The sequence below is a fragment of the Syzygium oleosum genome, unplaced genomic scaffold (assembly GCF_021117445.2).
Source record: "Syzygium oleosum isolate NSW1041296 unplaced genomic scaffold, Sole_v2.1 Sole_v2.01, whole genome shotgun sequence".
Lineage (NCBI taxonomy): Eukaryota > Viridiplantae > Streptophyta > Magnoliopsida > Myrtales > Myrtaceae > Syzygium > Syzygium oleosum.
This window is the reverse complement of record NW_026607485.1, coordinates 31,447,246-31,463,765: the sequence shown is the minus strand read 5'-3', so window position 1 is coordinate 31,463,765 and position 16,520 is coordinate 31,447,246. Positions and strand designations below refer to the sequence as shown.

Genomic DNA, 16,520 nt, shown 5'->3' with positions numbered 1-16,520 from the left:
TCACGTGTTCTGAGGATTCATGTGGATCGGGATTATGGAGTGATTGCTTCGGAATGTCCCCACCCCCATAATGCAAAGCGGAGGACAAAAGAAAGTTAGGCAAGCTGAAAAGGGGTGAAGGGAAGAGACTTATCAGCTGATAAAGTTAAAAGAGAAAGCTAGGCATAGTTTCAATTTGTACAGTTTCAAACCATTCCTCAAAAATCAATAATAATAAGCTACAATGAAGTCCTCACAATCAATTTGGATTTACTGCAATTCAGACTGAACAAAAATGGAACATATTACAACCGAGAAATACAATTGAAATATTTCAAAAATGAAAAGCAATCCAAATTTACTGATCAACAAGGGCATTGGTCTTCCGGGCAGGCCTTGGTCTTGGACCTGTAAAGGAGCGTCTTCCTCTTGGAGGACTGGTTGTTAATGATGAGCACCACTTGGCCCGGTTCCCCGACCTTGAAGCGGCAGCAGATGATGGGCTTGTCATCGGTCAGGGTTATCTTCCTGGCCTTCTGTACGATCACGGTGTAGGCACCCTCGGCGCTCGGCACGAACTCAGCTCCGTAGCTCACGTCGCACCCCACCACTTTAGCCTCCCAGACCAGAAGGCATGTCTGCACATGACACCATATTTTCATTCAATAGAACAGTTGACAGCACAAGAATAGAGCACATCACATCAGACCAACCAGCTTTAGATCATTTCTAGGTTGTTCTAGAAGGAGAAATAAGACTAACGGTGACGAAGTTTGTAATTAACGCGAAAAATAGCCTTGCCTAACCTCAGTAAGAGGGAATTCAACAGTGTGCTGGGTTGCTAGCTTGATTGTGACCTCTGTAGCAGGTTCGGCAATAGTGAACTCCTGCTCAGCCTCTGTGCTTAGCCCACCATATTGTACTGGCACTTGTTCAGGTGCTATGTATCTGTTGTCATCATCAAGAATCAGATCGAGAAATTCTTCCCACCACATTCTACTGGCACTTAATGATGCTTAATTCCCCCCACACCAAAACACCACCCAGACAACCAAAGCCCCAAGTACCCAAAACAACTGAAACAGCTGAATTATAGAACTTAGAAGGGAAAAAGGGCACCCAAGAAATAAGAGAAGCAATATCATCCACATTACAACCTACGAAAAGGAAAACTTTCACCAGATAAGAGAAGGCCAATTAAATGTAAACACACAAAAGCTAGTATAAGAGGCTTTTCAAAGATAACATGCCAACGTAAAAACCTCAAAAGCATATGCTCTGATATCTCATTAAAGGATTAGCCAACCATAAAGTCAAGTTGTAAGGAAGTGAGGTATCATCTTATCTCACTCCAATTACTCAAATACCAGGATTCCTGCCGGTGCCTATATATAGGGTTAGAAGATTGCTTTACCTAATGCCAACAGTTAAAATATCTTCCCAAGGGCAAAATTCTAAAACAATAAGCAGGCCGACAAACGCGCATGTTCGCAGTAAAAACTACCCAAACCAGCCAACTTGAAGCCAAACAATTTTGGTCAAAATTTATGAACAGAGAAACTCAAAAAAAAAAAAAAAAATACAATTCATAAACAGAGTGCACATAGTCAAATTGTTGTGCTTGTAGCCGCCATTAACCAATAGACAAAAAACGAAACAGCAGAAGATTATGAAGGTGACTCAAATGGAAGCAAATTTTTCCAGCTTTAGCAAGGGGTAACCAAGTAGCTCAATTCATAACACCAAGTCTAATCACGTACCTTAAGGTTCATTTGCGAATATACCATATCTTGATTACCTGAAAAATTGAAAATGAAGAATAGAATAAGCCCTTATACACCTTCAAGCATGAAGACTTTGGCCATAGACACTACCTATATAGAGAATGTCCCTAGTGGTCCAACAATAGAGTCAATGGCTCACTTCTCCACTGTACCTCGAATCATGTTCCTTGACAAAGAATTCATGAAAATTGGTTACTTCGACCAATTGATATGTGTTCCTTCAGAATTGTTCAACTCGTGCACCCTAGGATACTGAAAAGAGTTTGATGACCCCTACACAAAGAAATAACTAATTTATTTACATTTTAATAAACAAATGCCAAGATAAATATGTCTCAAATAATCCCATGAGTAAAAAAAGCAAGTTGTACCAGACTTAAAATGGTTCCGTGAGATCTGTTATGATACTCCAACATCTATCCAGAATAAACCATTAACAATAAATATTACAATCGTAACAATAAGATGAAATAACACTAGCATTTAAAATGATTTCATAATAAGCACTTGACTAGTGAATGGGGAAATTCCATTCATAATCCCTGGCGGCATGATGTATGGTGATTGCATCTACATATAATAAATTTGTCACTAATTTGCTTTCCAAGATTATTCACATTGTGTATATGATAAGTTCAATCCTTTGTATGGTAATACACTGAGTTATTAAATACCTAACTAGGGATAGGGCAAAATCCACTCATAATCCCCGACGGCATGATGTATGGTGGTTGCTGCATCCATATTAAAAAAATGACAAAATTAGTAAAATGTAAATACAAATGGAAGACTAAGAGTGACATACCTGATTATGAAAATTTAGATTTACTGTAAAACCACCAATGTTGCTAGGACAAAAGGCATTTTGAAACTAATTGGAATTATTCGAATAATCTGGGAGATGAGTTTCATTATGTGTTGCTTGAACAACCAACTCTGCATTACAAAGTAATAAATATGTTAATTGGCATCATGTAACATAAGCAAAAAATTTAACTTATCATATTAAGTAGAATAATATGTCACTCACCTCGACTTTCTATTCGCGTTGGAGGTGTTCTTTTCTTAGCTTTTTTCTTCCTTTTCTCACTTGAGCTTTTAAGTCTTCCATAACTAATTCCCTTCGCTTTCCTTCGATGGGGGTCCAATATCGGAATCTCGCATAAAGAAGCCCCGTTACCATCATCATCACTAGCATTATCAGTCACAACCATACTTGATTTATATGACATAATTTGAGCCTTCGCTTTTTCCATACTCTTCCTCACTATTTTCATAGTATTTTCATCCTCGGCTCCCAAACTATTCAGTTCGATGGATTCATGCATTAACATGGAATATCGATTAAATTTAGATGAACCTAGTGCCATTTCATGAGGTTCATTATTCACAATCCCTTCTTTGGCATCCTTAGTCCATCTTTTCAAAAAATAGGCAGATGGAATACCCGTAATCGATGATTTCTGACTCAACACTTTCAAGGCATGACGACACAACCACCCTTTTAATTCAAATAATTTACAATCACAAGAAACTAAAGAGTTTGCAGGGTCAATTTGACAACATATTCACTCCCATTTAACTTCTCCTTTAACTTGAGAGTAAAAAAAATAAACCGATCCATCAAATGCTTCACTTGAAATATGTTGAGAGACACTTTGCAAGAATTCATGATTGAACCATTTAAAAATGGTAACTGAACCAGCATGCATTAAGATGTCATTATCCAAAATGGCCAATTTGGGATTCCCTCGACTACTGTAATTATCTTGAGTTTCAATTTCTCTCTTGTGCTTCACTTGTTCTTCATAGTGGTGAACAAACTCTACAAGAGTCCATGTCTTCGTTGACATGCGTTGAAAGACATTATTGGTGCTCTCACTCCTTTGGCTGGATCTTATACCACATGTAAAAGTGTCGCGACCAAAAGCTGAACTCCATTTGTATCTAATGTCATATAATCTTCAAAGCCAAGTGTTATTCATAGTATCCCACTCCTTTTCCATTTCCCTCCAAGTAGATTCAAATTCTTCCTCCAATGTACATCTGTATATAAGCGCTAAGAAATATGGATCCTTAAAACCCGACTTATGGTAAAGACACGGGATGTTTTGGTTGGCATTTTTCCCAATGTGCCAAGTGCATAAATGGTGTTGTGTATTTGGAAACACCGTTCTAATGGCTTTTGCCATGGCTTGGTTTTGATCAGTGAACTTGGTTTTTGGAGTCTTATTTTCCATAGACTTCAAAAAAGCCTCAAACAACCAAATAAATGATTCTGCAGTCTTGTCCAACAAAAATGCACAATCAAACAGAACACTCTTCCAATGGTGATTAATCCCGACAAATGGTGCACATATCATATTATATTTGTTGATACGATATGTGATATCAAACACTAGCACATCACCAAAACAGTCGTAATCAAATTTCGACATTCTATCTCTCCAAAATAAATTTGTCATTCTACCATCTTGATCTACCTATACAGCGTATGAAAACATTGGATTTTGCATTTGCATCAAATGAAAATGATTTTGAACACTTTGATAACCTGTGACATTCTGAATTTCGACCCATTTTCGGGATTTATGAATGATTATATCGTCAATGCACTTTCAGTTAAATCTCGCTCTGAATTGGTCGCTCATGAGAAGACTAACCGTTAGGGAATGGCTAGTTAGGAATTTAGTATGTACGACCAAAGAACTCGACCCTGGATTGACACTTCGACCATAAAGATTGACGAGGGAATATTTTGGGCCATTATAGACCGATCCAAGAATGGTTATGGAATGATTTGCCAATGTTATACAATTGGATCGCAGGTGATTCTGCTTGACCATTGTATAAATTACGAACGTTCCTAAACCAAATTCTAATGATTGTGTCGTTCGGAACTAGTGATTGACCCTCGTAATTACATGACAACCGAGGTCACCATGGCTCGAGTAAACTTAAATGTGGCTTGATTTCGAATCAACCACGGGTTGAATACGCGTAATTCCTAAAAGCCGCCCGTTAGTTCGAGATACACTAAAGTCGCGATTGATCGATTTTGGCCATGAATTGAAATTCAAACTTGGGTATTGAACTTTTGAGGATGTCAAAACTATTTTATTGGACCTTACCTCATTAAGCTCGCTTAGTTATTGGTTTGCTCAGAAATTCTCGAAAAAATGAAATTCGGCTTAGAAATTGAAAAAGACTCTTTTAACCCTTTGTGTTCTAGGACTTCTTTGTTAAGTGGAAGGGAATAATGGTCTTTGTACACTTGGGTGGCCGAAAATCCCCTTGGACAGATTTGTCCCTTTGCTTTTTGGTTATTTGCTTAATTGCCTTTTCTAGAAGCTTTTCAAAGAGTAAACCCTAGCCATTGGATTTTGGCTTGTAGGCCAAGGAGTAATCTCAACCCTCCATCTTGGATGAAGATGTTCAGCCCATTCTCTCTCTCCTCTCTCTCTCTCTCTTCCATTGTGTTCAGTCCATTTCCTCTCTCACTCTCTCACGCCCCACCATTCCGACCAGCCATCACCACCACCATCCACCACCAACGCCTTCACGCCACCACCCTAGAGCCACCGTGGACCACCTTGAGCCGCCCCCTTGCCGCCGTTCACGCCTGGAACCGCCGCCCTTCATTGGATCGCCGTTTGGCCGCCAAGGTTCGCCAGAGTTGCTGCTGGGTTTGCTGGCTGTTGCTGCTGGTTTGGCTTGGATTTCTAGCTTAGTTTAGTGGTAAGTAACTCCCTAAGCCTTGATTAGGTTGATAGATTACTAATGGATTAGTTTATGAGCTGTTTAGTTGTAATTTAGTGGTTGATTATAGGTGGATTAGTGGACTGATTGGTGGGTTAATCTAGTGGCTGAGCATGTTGGTTTTTAGGGCTGATCTTGAGGATTATTAATGTTGATCGTGTGGCCCTAGCTTGATCAGGAGTTTAATGTTGCTAATTTTGGCTTGATTTGGTTAATTGTGTTAATTAGTGGCTAATTGAGTTTAAATTCGTGGGTTAATCATGTGGTGGCAATAATCATGTGGTAATGGCTGATTTAGATGAGGTAGACATCAATCACGTGGCTTACATTAGTTCTTTATATGTTAATGGTGATCATGTGGTTAGAAATGTGTGATTATGTGCTAATGATGATCATGTGGTTAGAAATGTGTGATTATGGACTAATCTTGATCATGTGACTGAATGTTGATCATATGGTTTGATGATAGATCATGTGTCTTAGATTGGTTGACGATGTGCCATTGTTAATCTGTGGTTAATTAGTTTGATCGTGTGGTTGTGATCAATGATCATGTGGCTGATTAGTGGAATCAATGGCTGATCTTGTTTTAATTGTTTAATCATGTGGTTTAAGTGTTAATCATGTGGTTGATTGTATGATTAAAGTTGATCGTGTGGTTGTGATCAATGATCATGTGGCTGATTTGGTAATTCATGGTTGATTATGTGATTAATGTTTGATCGTGTGGTTAGATGATTGATCATGTGGCCGAATTGGGGAAATTCTTAGCTAATCCTATGTTAAAGTTCAATCGTGTGGTTCAAGCGTTAATCGCGTGGCTAAATTTGGTTGTTCATGGCTGATCATGATGTATCATGGCAAATGGTGACTAGAAAATGATGTTTGATATGTATATGAGTGCGATTCATGGCATATTCGTTCGTAGGAAATGCACGTCATAAACATTTTGCATTGGCTAATTAAGAAAGATAAGAATTGGCAATGCGTGATTGTTTACGTGCATGGCCATGATATGTTCCGTCTAGGCGGAAGTTATAGACAATGCCCGGCGGGAGTTCGGATGCCGTCTAGGTGGGGGTTCTAGACGTTGCCGATCGCAGTGGAGGCCGGATCGATGCTCTTTTTGGAATGCCGTTGGGTACTCGGCTTGCCGAGGGGTGTTCAATCCCCAATGTTGCCGTCGCCGATGTAGCGGGACGAGGCCTGGTTACGCCAGAAGATCGGTGGGAGTTCGGTGTGACCCATGGAGTCGTTAATAATTTGGACAACTACGAGTGTTTTATGCATTGGGGAATGCTTGGTGTTCAACATTGATATTTGAGCATGTCTGGATTATTGACTGTCATTACGCATGTTTATGTAATGCCATGATTTGTTGGTATTTAGTGAGTATGTGTGGTATAGTAATATTGTCATGTGTTCGTTGGAACATTTGTTATGAATTGTATGTTGATTGTGCCAAGGATAGGCTATTGTGGTTGTGTTGCCATGTTAGTTAGAAATAGGCTATTGTGGTTGTGTTGCTATGTTAGTTAGAATCGCATGATTAGGATGATCCGGAGGTACGTATTACCCTAAACGAGGTTTATGTAGTTTACTTATTGAGATTTATTCTCATTGTTGCAGTTCAAATCTTTCAGACCCTCGACCATGAATATGAACGGTCATCCGCAACGTTTTGGGGTTCCTATGGACATAGAGCACATGTTGACAGAGTTTCCGATTAGTGAAGATAGGGTGTACATTAGGTATGTGAGTACGGTTTATGTGGACGAGGGCGATACGTACCGGAAGCCCCATACTTTTCTAGCGTGGTTCTGTAGAGACGGGGATCAGCATTTTGGTCCGCTTTGCAGTTTTGAGGGACCCCTGACGATGGGATAGGAGAGTGGGACCTTATAGAGATCATGCCCCCTGATGGTGTTATTACTAGTTTTGATACTGACCCGCAAGATTCAGACCCCAAACTGGAGCCTATGGAGTCTGACCCCGAACTGGAGCCATCGGAGTCGGAACATGAGATGGATAGCGATATGTCTGATCCAGGGACGCTGCCGGGTTATCATGGGGATGATTGATAGATCTAGTGATCCTATCTTTTTGATGGCCTCTTGTTGATAGTGATGTTTAGCAAACCGACCCCGATCCTTTTTGATGCGTGTGGGTCATTGTAGAGGCCTTAAGTAAGGCTTGTATTTTGGTGCTATCATAAGTAATGCTATGTTTATAAAGTAATTTGTTGTTATGTTTCAATTGTCTCTTTATTATCCCGTTTGTTTGTATGTTGAATGGAGAGTTCGAATTGCTTCCGCATGTGTTACTCTTTAGTTCGTTTGTATTGGGTCGGCAACGAGTCCTGGGAAATCGCATACTTAACGACCGAGCGAGATCTCACAAGTTCGTAGGGTGCGGGGCGTGACATAATCTCCCTCACTTATACCATCGGCTCTTTTCGTTTGTAAATAATTTTGACAATCACGAAGGTTGAAACCCAAATTTTTGCTTCCTCCTACTTCATTTGCTAGAAAATTATATGCCATAGCTCCCCCAATGCCGGCTTTAATCATATCAACTAATACACCCTTACAAGTTTCAGACATGATTCTTCCACATCTAATCAAATGCTTTTGATCATTCGAAATAAATGCATAATTATGCTCAGAAATATACTCAATGACTTCATAGATACTATTGTCAACCTTAAATTTGATACGAGCAAGACAGCCACATCTTACTTTATACCTCATATTTCTTTTCTTGATCAGAAGAGCTAAGAGAATGCCCCTCACAATTGCGCACAAAAGTCCTTCGGGTTAATTCTTCTTTGCTATTTTTAAATATATTACCCTTCCTCACCCCAAATCCTTTGCCGATGGCATAGGCCACATACTTATGGTATGCTTTGAGTTCATTTGGAAACACCATTCCAACAGAAAACTCATAATCTTTTTCTATATCATGCATTACATGTGCAAGATGGGAAACTTTATGTTACAACTGAAAGAACAAAAAGTTATCAACGTAATGCTTTTTCATGCAAAATAACATTTCATCCGTTACTTAAGAAAGCAAAAGATATTTCACATAGTGCGCATGACAAAATTACCTCTGATTCAGTCATCCGATAAATTTGCACCCAAATTGAAGCCAAATTGGGATTAAATTGACACCAAATCAGTCCCCACCAGCAAGCTTCAAAGATAATTCCAGTTTGTTTCCTAGTCAACAACTTGGGTTGCTGCTGTGGTTGATGCTGCTATCAAGAGATATGCTAGAATCTGCAATTGAATCAGAAAAACCTTCCCACTCAGTATGCATGCCCATCATCTTAAAATGTGAAGGTCTAAACACGTGTATCATTATAAAGAAGAGGTTTCAAACAAGAGCCTGAGCAAAGCCTAAGTTCGATATGAGCATGAGACTGCAAACATAAAGAGTCAATACAGAAAGGGCCGACGCCGTCGCCCTAGCCCTAGTCCATGAAACAGCTCGAATCACCAAAAGTTGAGGGGGATCAAGAAGGCAGGGGACATGCGGCATCATCAAAATTTGCAAACAAAACACAAGTATGCCAAACAAACACAGACTGAAAAGAAGACACTCCAAAACGAAGGGGGAATGTGGAAGACGTAAAATGCACAAGTCAGAAGCATGGAAGGAATCATAAAAGTAATCTGACAAAGCCTTCAAAGCGCTGTAATAAAGCTTGAATAAGCAAATCTACGAAGGAAATATACCAAGAAAAACCTTTCTCATCAAGAAAGAGAGTTCACATAAATGTACATGTTCCTCACTAAAAACCAAAACAAGCGTACCAGTATTTACATGGTCAAAGCATCAGAACCAGCAAGAAAGATGTAAAAATTGCATATAATTCAGTCATCAAGAAAAAGGAGAATGCTTCTTCCCCAAGGTATATTAACCAAGCAAAGATCAACACACGATGACATGAATAGATGAATGCAACAGCAAATAGAAATTAGCTCCACTTTGAAACAGAGTCATCCTGAAGAGCTCCCAAAGAGCTCCCAGAAGACTCTTGAGAATGAAAAACAGAATCATTCCTCCCACCAGGAACTTTAAACGTAGAGGTCATTATATTAAGATTCCTCCGACTACAAAGGAGTCACTCTAAAAAGTGGAACTCTGATAAATTAGATTGAAACACTAAAATCTGTAAGTTACTCTTACAGGTTGACATCAAAAAATGCATCTGCCAGCGCCAACTAGTTCTGACATATGCATTTGAGCATGATACTGCAAACATAAAGAGTTAATACAGAAAGGTGGGTCGCCCTAGCCCTTGTCAATTAATCATTCCTCTCCTCAAGAGCATTAGAAGACAAACTCAATATCGTGACTTCTGATATAGAGGGTACAAGTGTAATGAATACTCTGTAATTCTACACTTCACATCACAATTTCAAAAGCAAAGGAGCAAAGAATAATTCGACCGCATGCTAAATGTAAGAACGGAAAGGGAATATATACTTGCTTGACTTGCCTGATCCATGAAGAAATCGAAATGACAACGGAGGTGGTGGTGGATGACATGCTTCCCAGTGATGAAATGGTAAGTCAGATCATATGCTTGAAACCTTGAATTCCAATGACATTCACGGATAGACTAAACCTGCCATCAAACCAGCTTTCTCGTTAGGATAACAAGAAGGAGGAGAAGAACCCTGTGAAACCTAGAGCTAGAGAAGAAACGAAACATCTAAAGCAAGAGATAACAATGACTGTTAGTGTAAGCATCCAGTTTCCATAAGAAGCAACATGATAATACTGAATCTACAACCTCCAGAATGAACCCACAAATTAAAGGGGGGTTTTTAGCGCGAAGCATCACTGAATCTGATTCTGCAAATTCAAAAGAGATTCAGAAGGAGGCAAAGTCAATAGATTTTTTCCTCCCTTTCTTCCTACGCAAGAAGAGTATTATCTGTGAGACTTCCTCCATATGATTGAGGCGTCAATTGTTGCAGACAAGAAGCTTTTGGTAAGCTCGGGACGATAAAGCATGCATATTTTTTGTGATGTGAGAATGGACGCAACGATGGTTCTCGATTAGAAGCTAAATTTGAAGAAGATAAGCAGCTGAATCATACGGCAAATTTATCAGAAACGCTGCTCATCTTGAGAAGAACCATAAAGAACAATGTCTGCCATAGACAATACGCTATTAACATCGGCATTTATGCCAAAATGCCTCACTGAACCTGGAAGAAGTCCCAGACGAGAAGCAATCTCCTAAAAAATCAAAGTAAGTACATCAGAAACACCCAACTAAGCTCCTTACCTCTGCTTCCTCCTTTACTTTTTTTATGCAGATAACAATACCATGCTAGAAATTGGGCAGACGGAATACAGCAGCAATAGCAGCAGTAGTCACAACAATCACAATTGGTCAGCAGACGCAGAGAGAATCGTTTTATTGAAACTCGAATAAAATGTCACCCTTTAAAGGAATATGTTGGAGAAAGATCTGATTTGATTCTTGATTCTGATTCTAATCACGAAAATTGAGGATTAATTGATGCAGTCAATCGGGATTAATTAGGAAACTGTATCTCGTTTATTCTTTATTTAATCTTTTCTTTGTACTATAAATATTGGCATGTACATGTACAGAAAATATACAACAAGAACTTTTTCAATATTTCTTCTTCCTTTACATATTCTGTCATGGTATCAGAGCTTTCGGTTCTGACCTAGCTTCCGCAAATTCTTTCGAATTGCCCCTGATAGCTCTCTAATTTCGTTGTTGCAAATCTCACCTGGCAAAACGAGATAGCACTTCGGGTAGAAATTCAAACACCTGCATACATGCCAAAAAGTCAACCACCTACCAGTGAAAACCAACAAACGACCCTACCTGTGATGGAGGAATCGCCCAACAATTCACCTCAGAATAAAAAACCAGACCAAGATGACCCGATACAACATCCCTCGACTCCAGCACCAACTTCAATCGAGCCTTCCAGTCATGTCCAGTGGCCGCCAATACAATGGATACCAGTGCAAGGTCAATGGGGCCAACACAATTCATTCGTAGGAAATGCGAATACTGGACTTGGAGTCACCCAAGAAGCCTAGCCGACTGGATCCGATCCAACTTTACCGGGTCAAGGGATGAATCCCTACCCGGGACTACAACCCGGTTTCTACCCGTACGCCATTCCGGCCCCCAGCGGCCGTCCAGAACCCGGCGACGCGCTCTACACATCGCCAGCCGACGGACCGGAGCTCCGGCTTATTAACTTGCAACTCACCGGTCCCAATAACTATAATACATGGGCTCGGGATCTCCGGCGAGCCCTTGTGACCAAGGACAAGGACGGATTCATCGACGGAACCGTGCCTTTCCCGACCGACGACCGGATACAGCGATACTGGCGCAGATGCAACCAACTTGTTCGCACTTGGATTGGGAACTGCATAGCCCCCAACGTCGCCGCCGGCCTCCCACCGATCGAAGACTCAAAGAAAATGTGGAATAGCATTCGGGAAATGTATGGAAAAATGGATCGGGCGAAGCATTTCTCGCTCACACAAGCCATATCGGAGTTGAAGCAAGGGAACCTCTCGGTTACCGCTTGCTTCAACCGACTGTCGGCTCTGTGGAACGAGCTCGAGGCGGCTGAGGAGGAACTTCAAGGACCCGAATCGACACTAGATCAGTACAGAAAGATTCGAGAAAGAGAGAAGGTAACCCGTTTTTTTGTTGATTCTAAACGAAAGTTACTCACCATTTCGTTCCCAAATCCTTGCCATGGATCCCGTACCTCCGCTTGGCCGGATCTATCAGCTGGCGGTGCAAGAAGAGAACCAGCGGCTGGCCACGATGGAGTACGTGAAGATAGGAGAGAGCGTGACGCTCGCCGCTCCGGCGAGGACATCACAGCGACCGTCGAACGCCCTGGGATCGCCGCTACCGTCACGAGCTCAGACCTCCATCGGGACACAGCAGAAATTCTAATCGCTGGGATGAAGAAGACCCAAATAATAGGGTTTCAAAGATGGACAGTCCAAATTACAAGAAGGGATCAGACGGCTCTCATTCAGCCATCCATGCGGGTGAATCGGGTGGCCTCCATCAAGCCACAACAGCTCCGAATTTCAAATCATATGGTCCACGAAGTGCCACGTCAGCTAGAGGAAATGGACAAATTTTTAAAAACAAAGGTAAATATTGTGATTATTGCAAACGTCTACATCACACTATTGACACCTGCTGGAAGTTACATGAAAAACCAAATGATAAAGAGAAAAAGGAGAAAGATTTTTCTCCTTATCAGGTTTTGACACAAGGGACTGATAGGGCAAATCAGACAATTACTAATGATCAATACCAGCATATCATGAGGGAATTGAATCAATTAAAGATTACAGACAAGGCAGCAAGTTTTTCAAGTACTTCTTTTCCCAAGAATGATAGCATTTCAGTTGATGCATGGATAATCGACTCTGGCGCTAGTGACCACATAATCTGTGATGAACGAATGTTTTCTGATCACCACAAAATAAATCCTGATGCATCTGTTCGTCTTCCAAATGGTACTGTCACTCATGTCACCAAAATTGGAACAGTTCATCTTAGTCCAAACATTACCCTTAAAAATGTCCTATACATTCCTGAATTTGAATTCAACCTTATATCAGTTTCCAAGATTTGTGAAGACAACTCTTGTCATGTCATATTCAATTCCGAAAACTGTTTCTTTCAGGACCATTCGACTGGCAACATGATGGGCTTGGGTAGTGTTGCACAAGGATTGTATTTTTGGATTAGCTTTCCAAAGGGCTTTGATATTTCATTATTCAATAAAAGCATTTCATGTAATGCTACCACCAGTAATAAAAATTCTCTTTTTCATCAACGTTTAGGTCATAGTGCTCGTTTTCCTCATTCAAATTGTCAAATTTGTCCTTTGGTAAAACAATCACGAGCACCATTTTCGATAAGCACATCTCGAGCTACTGATGCATTCTCTCTGCTTCATGTAGACATCTGGGGTCCCTATCATACTTCAAATCATGATGGGTCTCGTTTTTTCTTAACAATTGTAGATGATCACACTCGTGCTACTTGGGTTTTCCTCATGCAATCCAAGAGTCAAACATTCTCTAAATTGTCGAATTTCCTTTCCTTAATTAAAAATCAATTCGACAAGTCTGTCCATAAAATTCGAACAGACAATGGACGCGAGTTTTTCACTACAGAGTGCAATTCTTTCCTTGCTTCTCATGGGATACTTCATGAAACCTCTTGCACATACACTCCTCAACAAAATGGGGTTGTAGAGCGCAAACATCGTCATCTCTTAGAAGTAGCTCGAGCTCTAAAGTATCAAGCATCTATTCCTGAAATTTTTTGGGGTGATTGTGTGGTCACAGCGACTTATTTGATTAATCGCATGCCAACTAGAATTCTTGAGGGACGATCTCCTTTTGAAATGCTTTTCAACAAACAACCGGAAATAGGACACCTGAGAGTTTTTGGCTGCTTATGTTATGCAACAAATGTGGGTCCTCGAAACAAAATGGACCCTCGTGCCATTCGATGTGTGTTCATGGGATATCCTCTCCTCCATAAAGGTTACAGGGTTATGGAGATATCTACAGGCAGGTTCTTTGTTAGCAGAGACGTTGTTTTCCATGAAGATATATTCCCATTTCAGGAATCGACATATTCTTCCCAAACAACTGTATCGGAGTCAAAACATTATCAATTCTTATCCGAAGAAGATTTATCTATGACTTCACCATATGTTTTCGTCTCTCCTGATCAAACACCAGAAACTCCTGAATACTCAAACCAGACGATGGAGTCACCTATGCCATCTACTGAGGAGGAAGATTTATCGATTCCATCTCCACAGCAGCATATTGGTCAGTCATCTCCGTCATTATTGGAACAATTAACTGCTGAACCACCCCGGCGATCCGGACGTCAAATTCGTCCCCCTACATGGACAAAGGACTACATATGCCCCACGCTGAATTCTCCAGGTACCCAATATCCTGTATCTTCATATGTCTCTTTTAATCGACTGTCAGCAGAACACATGTGCTTCATTAGTCGCATATCTGAGGAACAGGAACCTTCATCTTATGAAGAAGCAGCATGTGACCTGCGATGGCAACAAGCTATGGAAGCCGAATTGGGTGCCCTTATGGATAATCATACTTGGGATATAGTTCCTCTGCCTCCAAACAGAAAACCCATTGGCTGCAAATGGGTTTATAAAATCAAATACAAGGCAGATGGTTCCATTGAACGTTACAAGGCTCGGCTAGTTGCTAAAGGATTCACGCAACGAGAAGGCTTTGATTATCATGAAACCTTCTCTCCTGTTGCCAAAGAGGTCACTGTCCGCTCTTTTCTATCAGTTGCTGCGATTCGTAATTGGGAATTACCTCAAATGGATGTCCATAATGTTTTTCTTCATGGCGATCTGGACGAAGAAATATACATGGAACTCCCACAGGGTTTACGCAAATAGGGGGAGTCTCGGGTTTGTCGTCTCCGTAAATCCCTGTATGGTCTCAAACAGGCTTCTCGACAGTGGTAAGCCAATTCACAACTGCACTCACAAATGCAAGTTTTAAGCACTCCGAGCATGACTATGCCCTATTCACATGGGCCCAAGGTACTTCATCAATTTATTTATTGATATACGTTGATGATATACTCATTATGGGAAATGATGATTATGCTATTAAGAAATTTAAGGGTTATTTGCGCTCTACCTTCCATATCAAAGATTTGGGACCTCCCAAATATTTTCTTGGTATTGAAATCGCCAGATCCGACAAGGGAATATGTCTTAGTCAGCGGAAGTTCGTCTTGGAGATCATATCTGAAGCAGGATTATCGGGATGTAAGCCAGCTATTATTCCAATTGAACAGAATGCCAAGCTCACAACACTTGAATATGATAAGAGCTCAACGTCACCCAATGAAGATCCATTACTTGAAGATCCATCAAGATATCAGCGACTTGTGGGGAAATTGATTTATCTCACCATGACCAGGCCTGACATATGTTATGCAGTGCAGATACTCAGCCAATTTATGCATAACCCAAAACAATCACACATGAATGCCGCACTAAAAGTCGTGAAATATTTGAAAGGATGTCCAAGACTTGGAATCTTATTATCTCGTGATTGCAACATGGAAGTGACAGCTTATTGTGATACAGATTATGCGACTTGCCTAATGACCAGAAGATCTATCACAGGTTTTTGCATCAAACTGGGAAGATCTTTAATCTCGTGGAAGACAAAGAAACAATCAACTGTTTCTTTATCATTAGCCGAATCAGAATATCGAGCGATGGCAAAAGCTATTTGCGAGATTATTTGGATACGAGGTTTGCTATCGGATCTTGGGGTACAAATTGATGGAGCGAGTAAACTATTTTGTGACAATGATGCAGCACTAAAATTAGCAGTAAATCCAGTTTTTCATGAAAGAACAAAACATATAGAAGTTGACTGTCATTTCACTCGAGAAAAAATTCAAGAAGGGATTATTACAACTCGAGGAATCAGAACTGCAGAGCAGCCTGCAGATATCTTCACTAAGCCTTTGTGCAAGAGACAGCATGCGTATCTTCTAAGCAAGCTAGGCGTCTTTGACATATATAAGCCACCAGCTTGAGGGGGAGTGTTGGAGAAAGATCCAATTTGATTCTTGATTCTGATTCTAATCATGAAGATTGAGGATTAATTGATGCAGTCAATCGGGATTAATTAGGAAAATGTATCTCGTTTATTCTTTATTTGATCTTTTCTTTGTACTATAAATATTGGCATGTACATGTACAGAAAATATACAACAAGAACTTTTTCAATATTTCTTCTTCCTTTACATATTCTGTCAGAATACTCAATGCTAACACAATTCAAAATGCCTTTCAAACAGGGCACTTTGAACAGCATCCATAGTATGCACACGGGAATAAAACACCGAATTAGTTCAAA

At 40.4% G+C, this 16,520-nt stretch overlaps 1 protein-coding gene and 1 pseudogene across 1 annotated transcript; both read right to left on the bottom strand.

The window, feature by feature from the left end:
* Positions 1 to 219: 219 nt before the first annotated feature.
* On the bottom strand, positions 220 to 1,750 carry LOC115664473 (patellin-1-like). The gene is made up of 2 exons (XM_030586402.2): positions 786 to 1,750; positions 220 to 617 (listed from the first exon to the last, which is right to left on the bottom strand). Exons 1-2 carry the CDS (start codon positions 972 to 974, stop codon positions 345 to 347), a joined length of 462 nt encoding a protein of 153 aa, XP_030442262.1. The 5' UTR covers positions 975 to 1,750; the 3' UTR covers positions 220 to 344.
* Positions 1,751 to 1,955: 205 nt separating this feature from the next.
* Positions 1,956 to 3,195, bottom strand: LOC115664475 (uncharacterized; annotated as a pseudogene).
* Between the last annotated feature and the right edge of the window lie 13,325 nt (positions 3,196 to 16,520).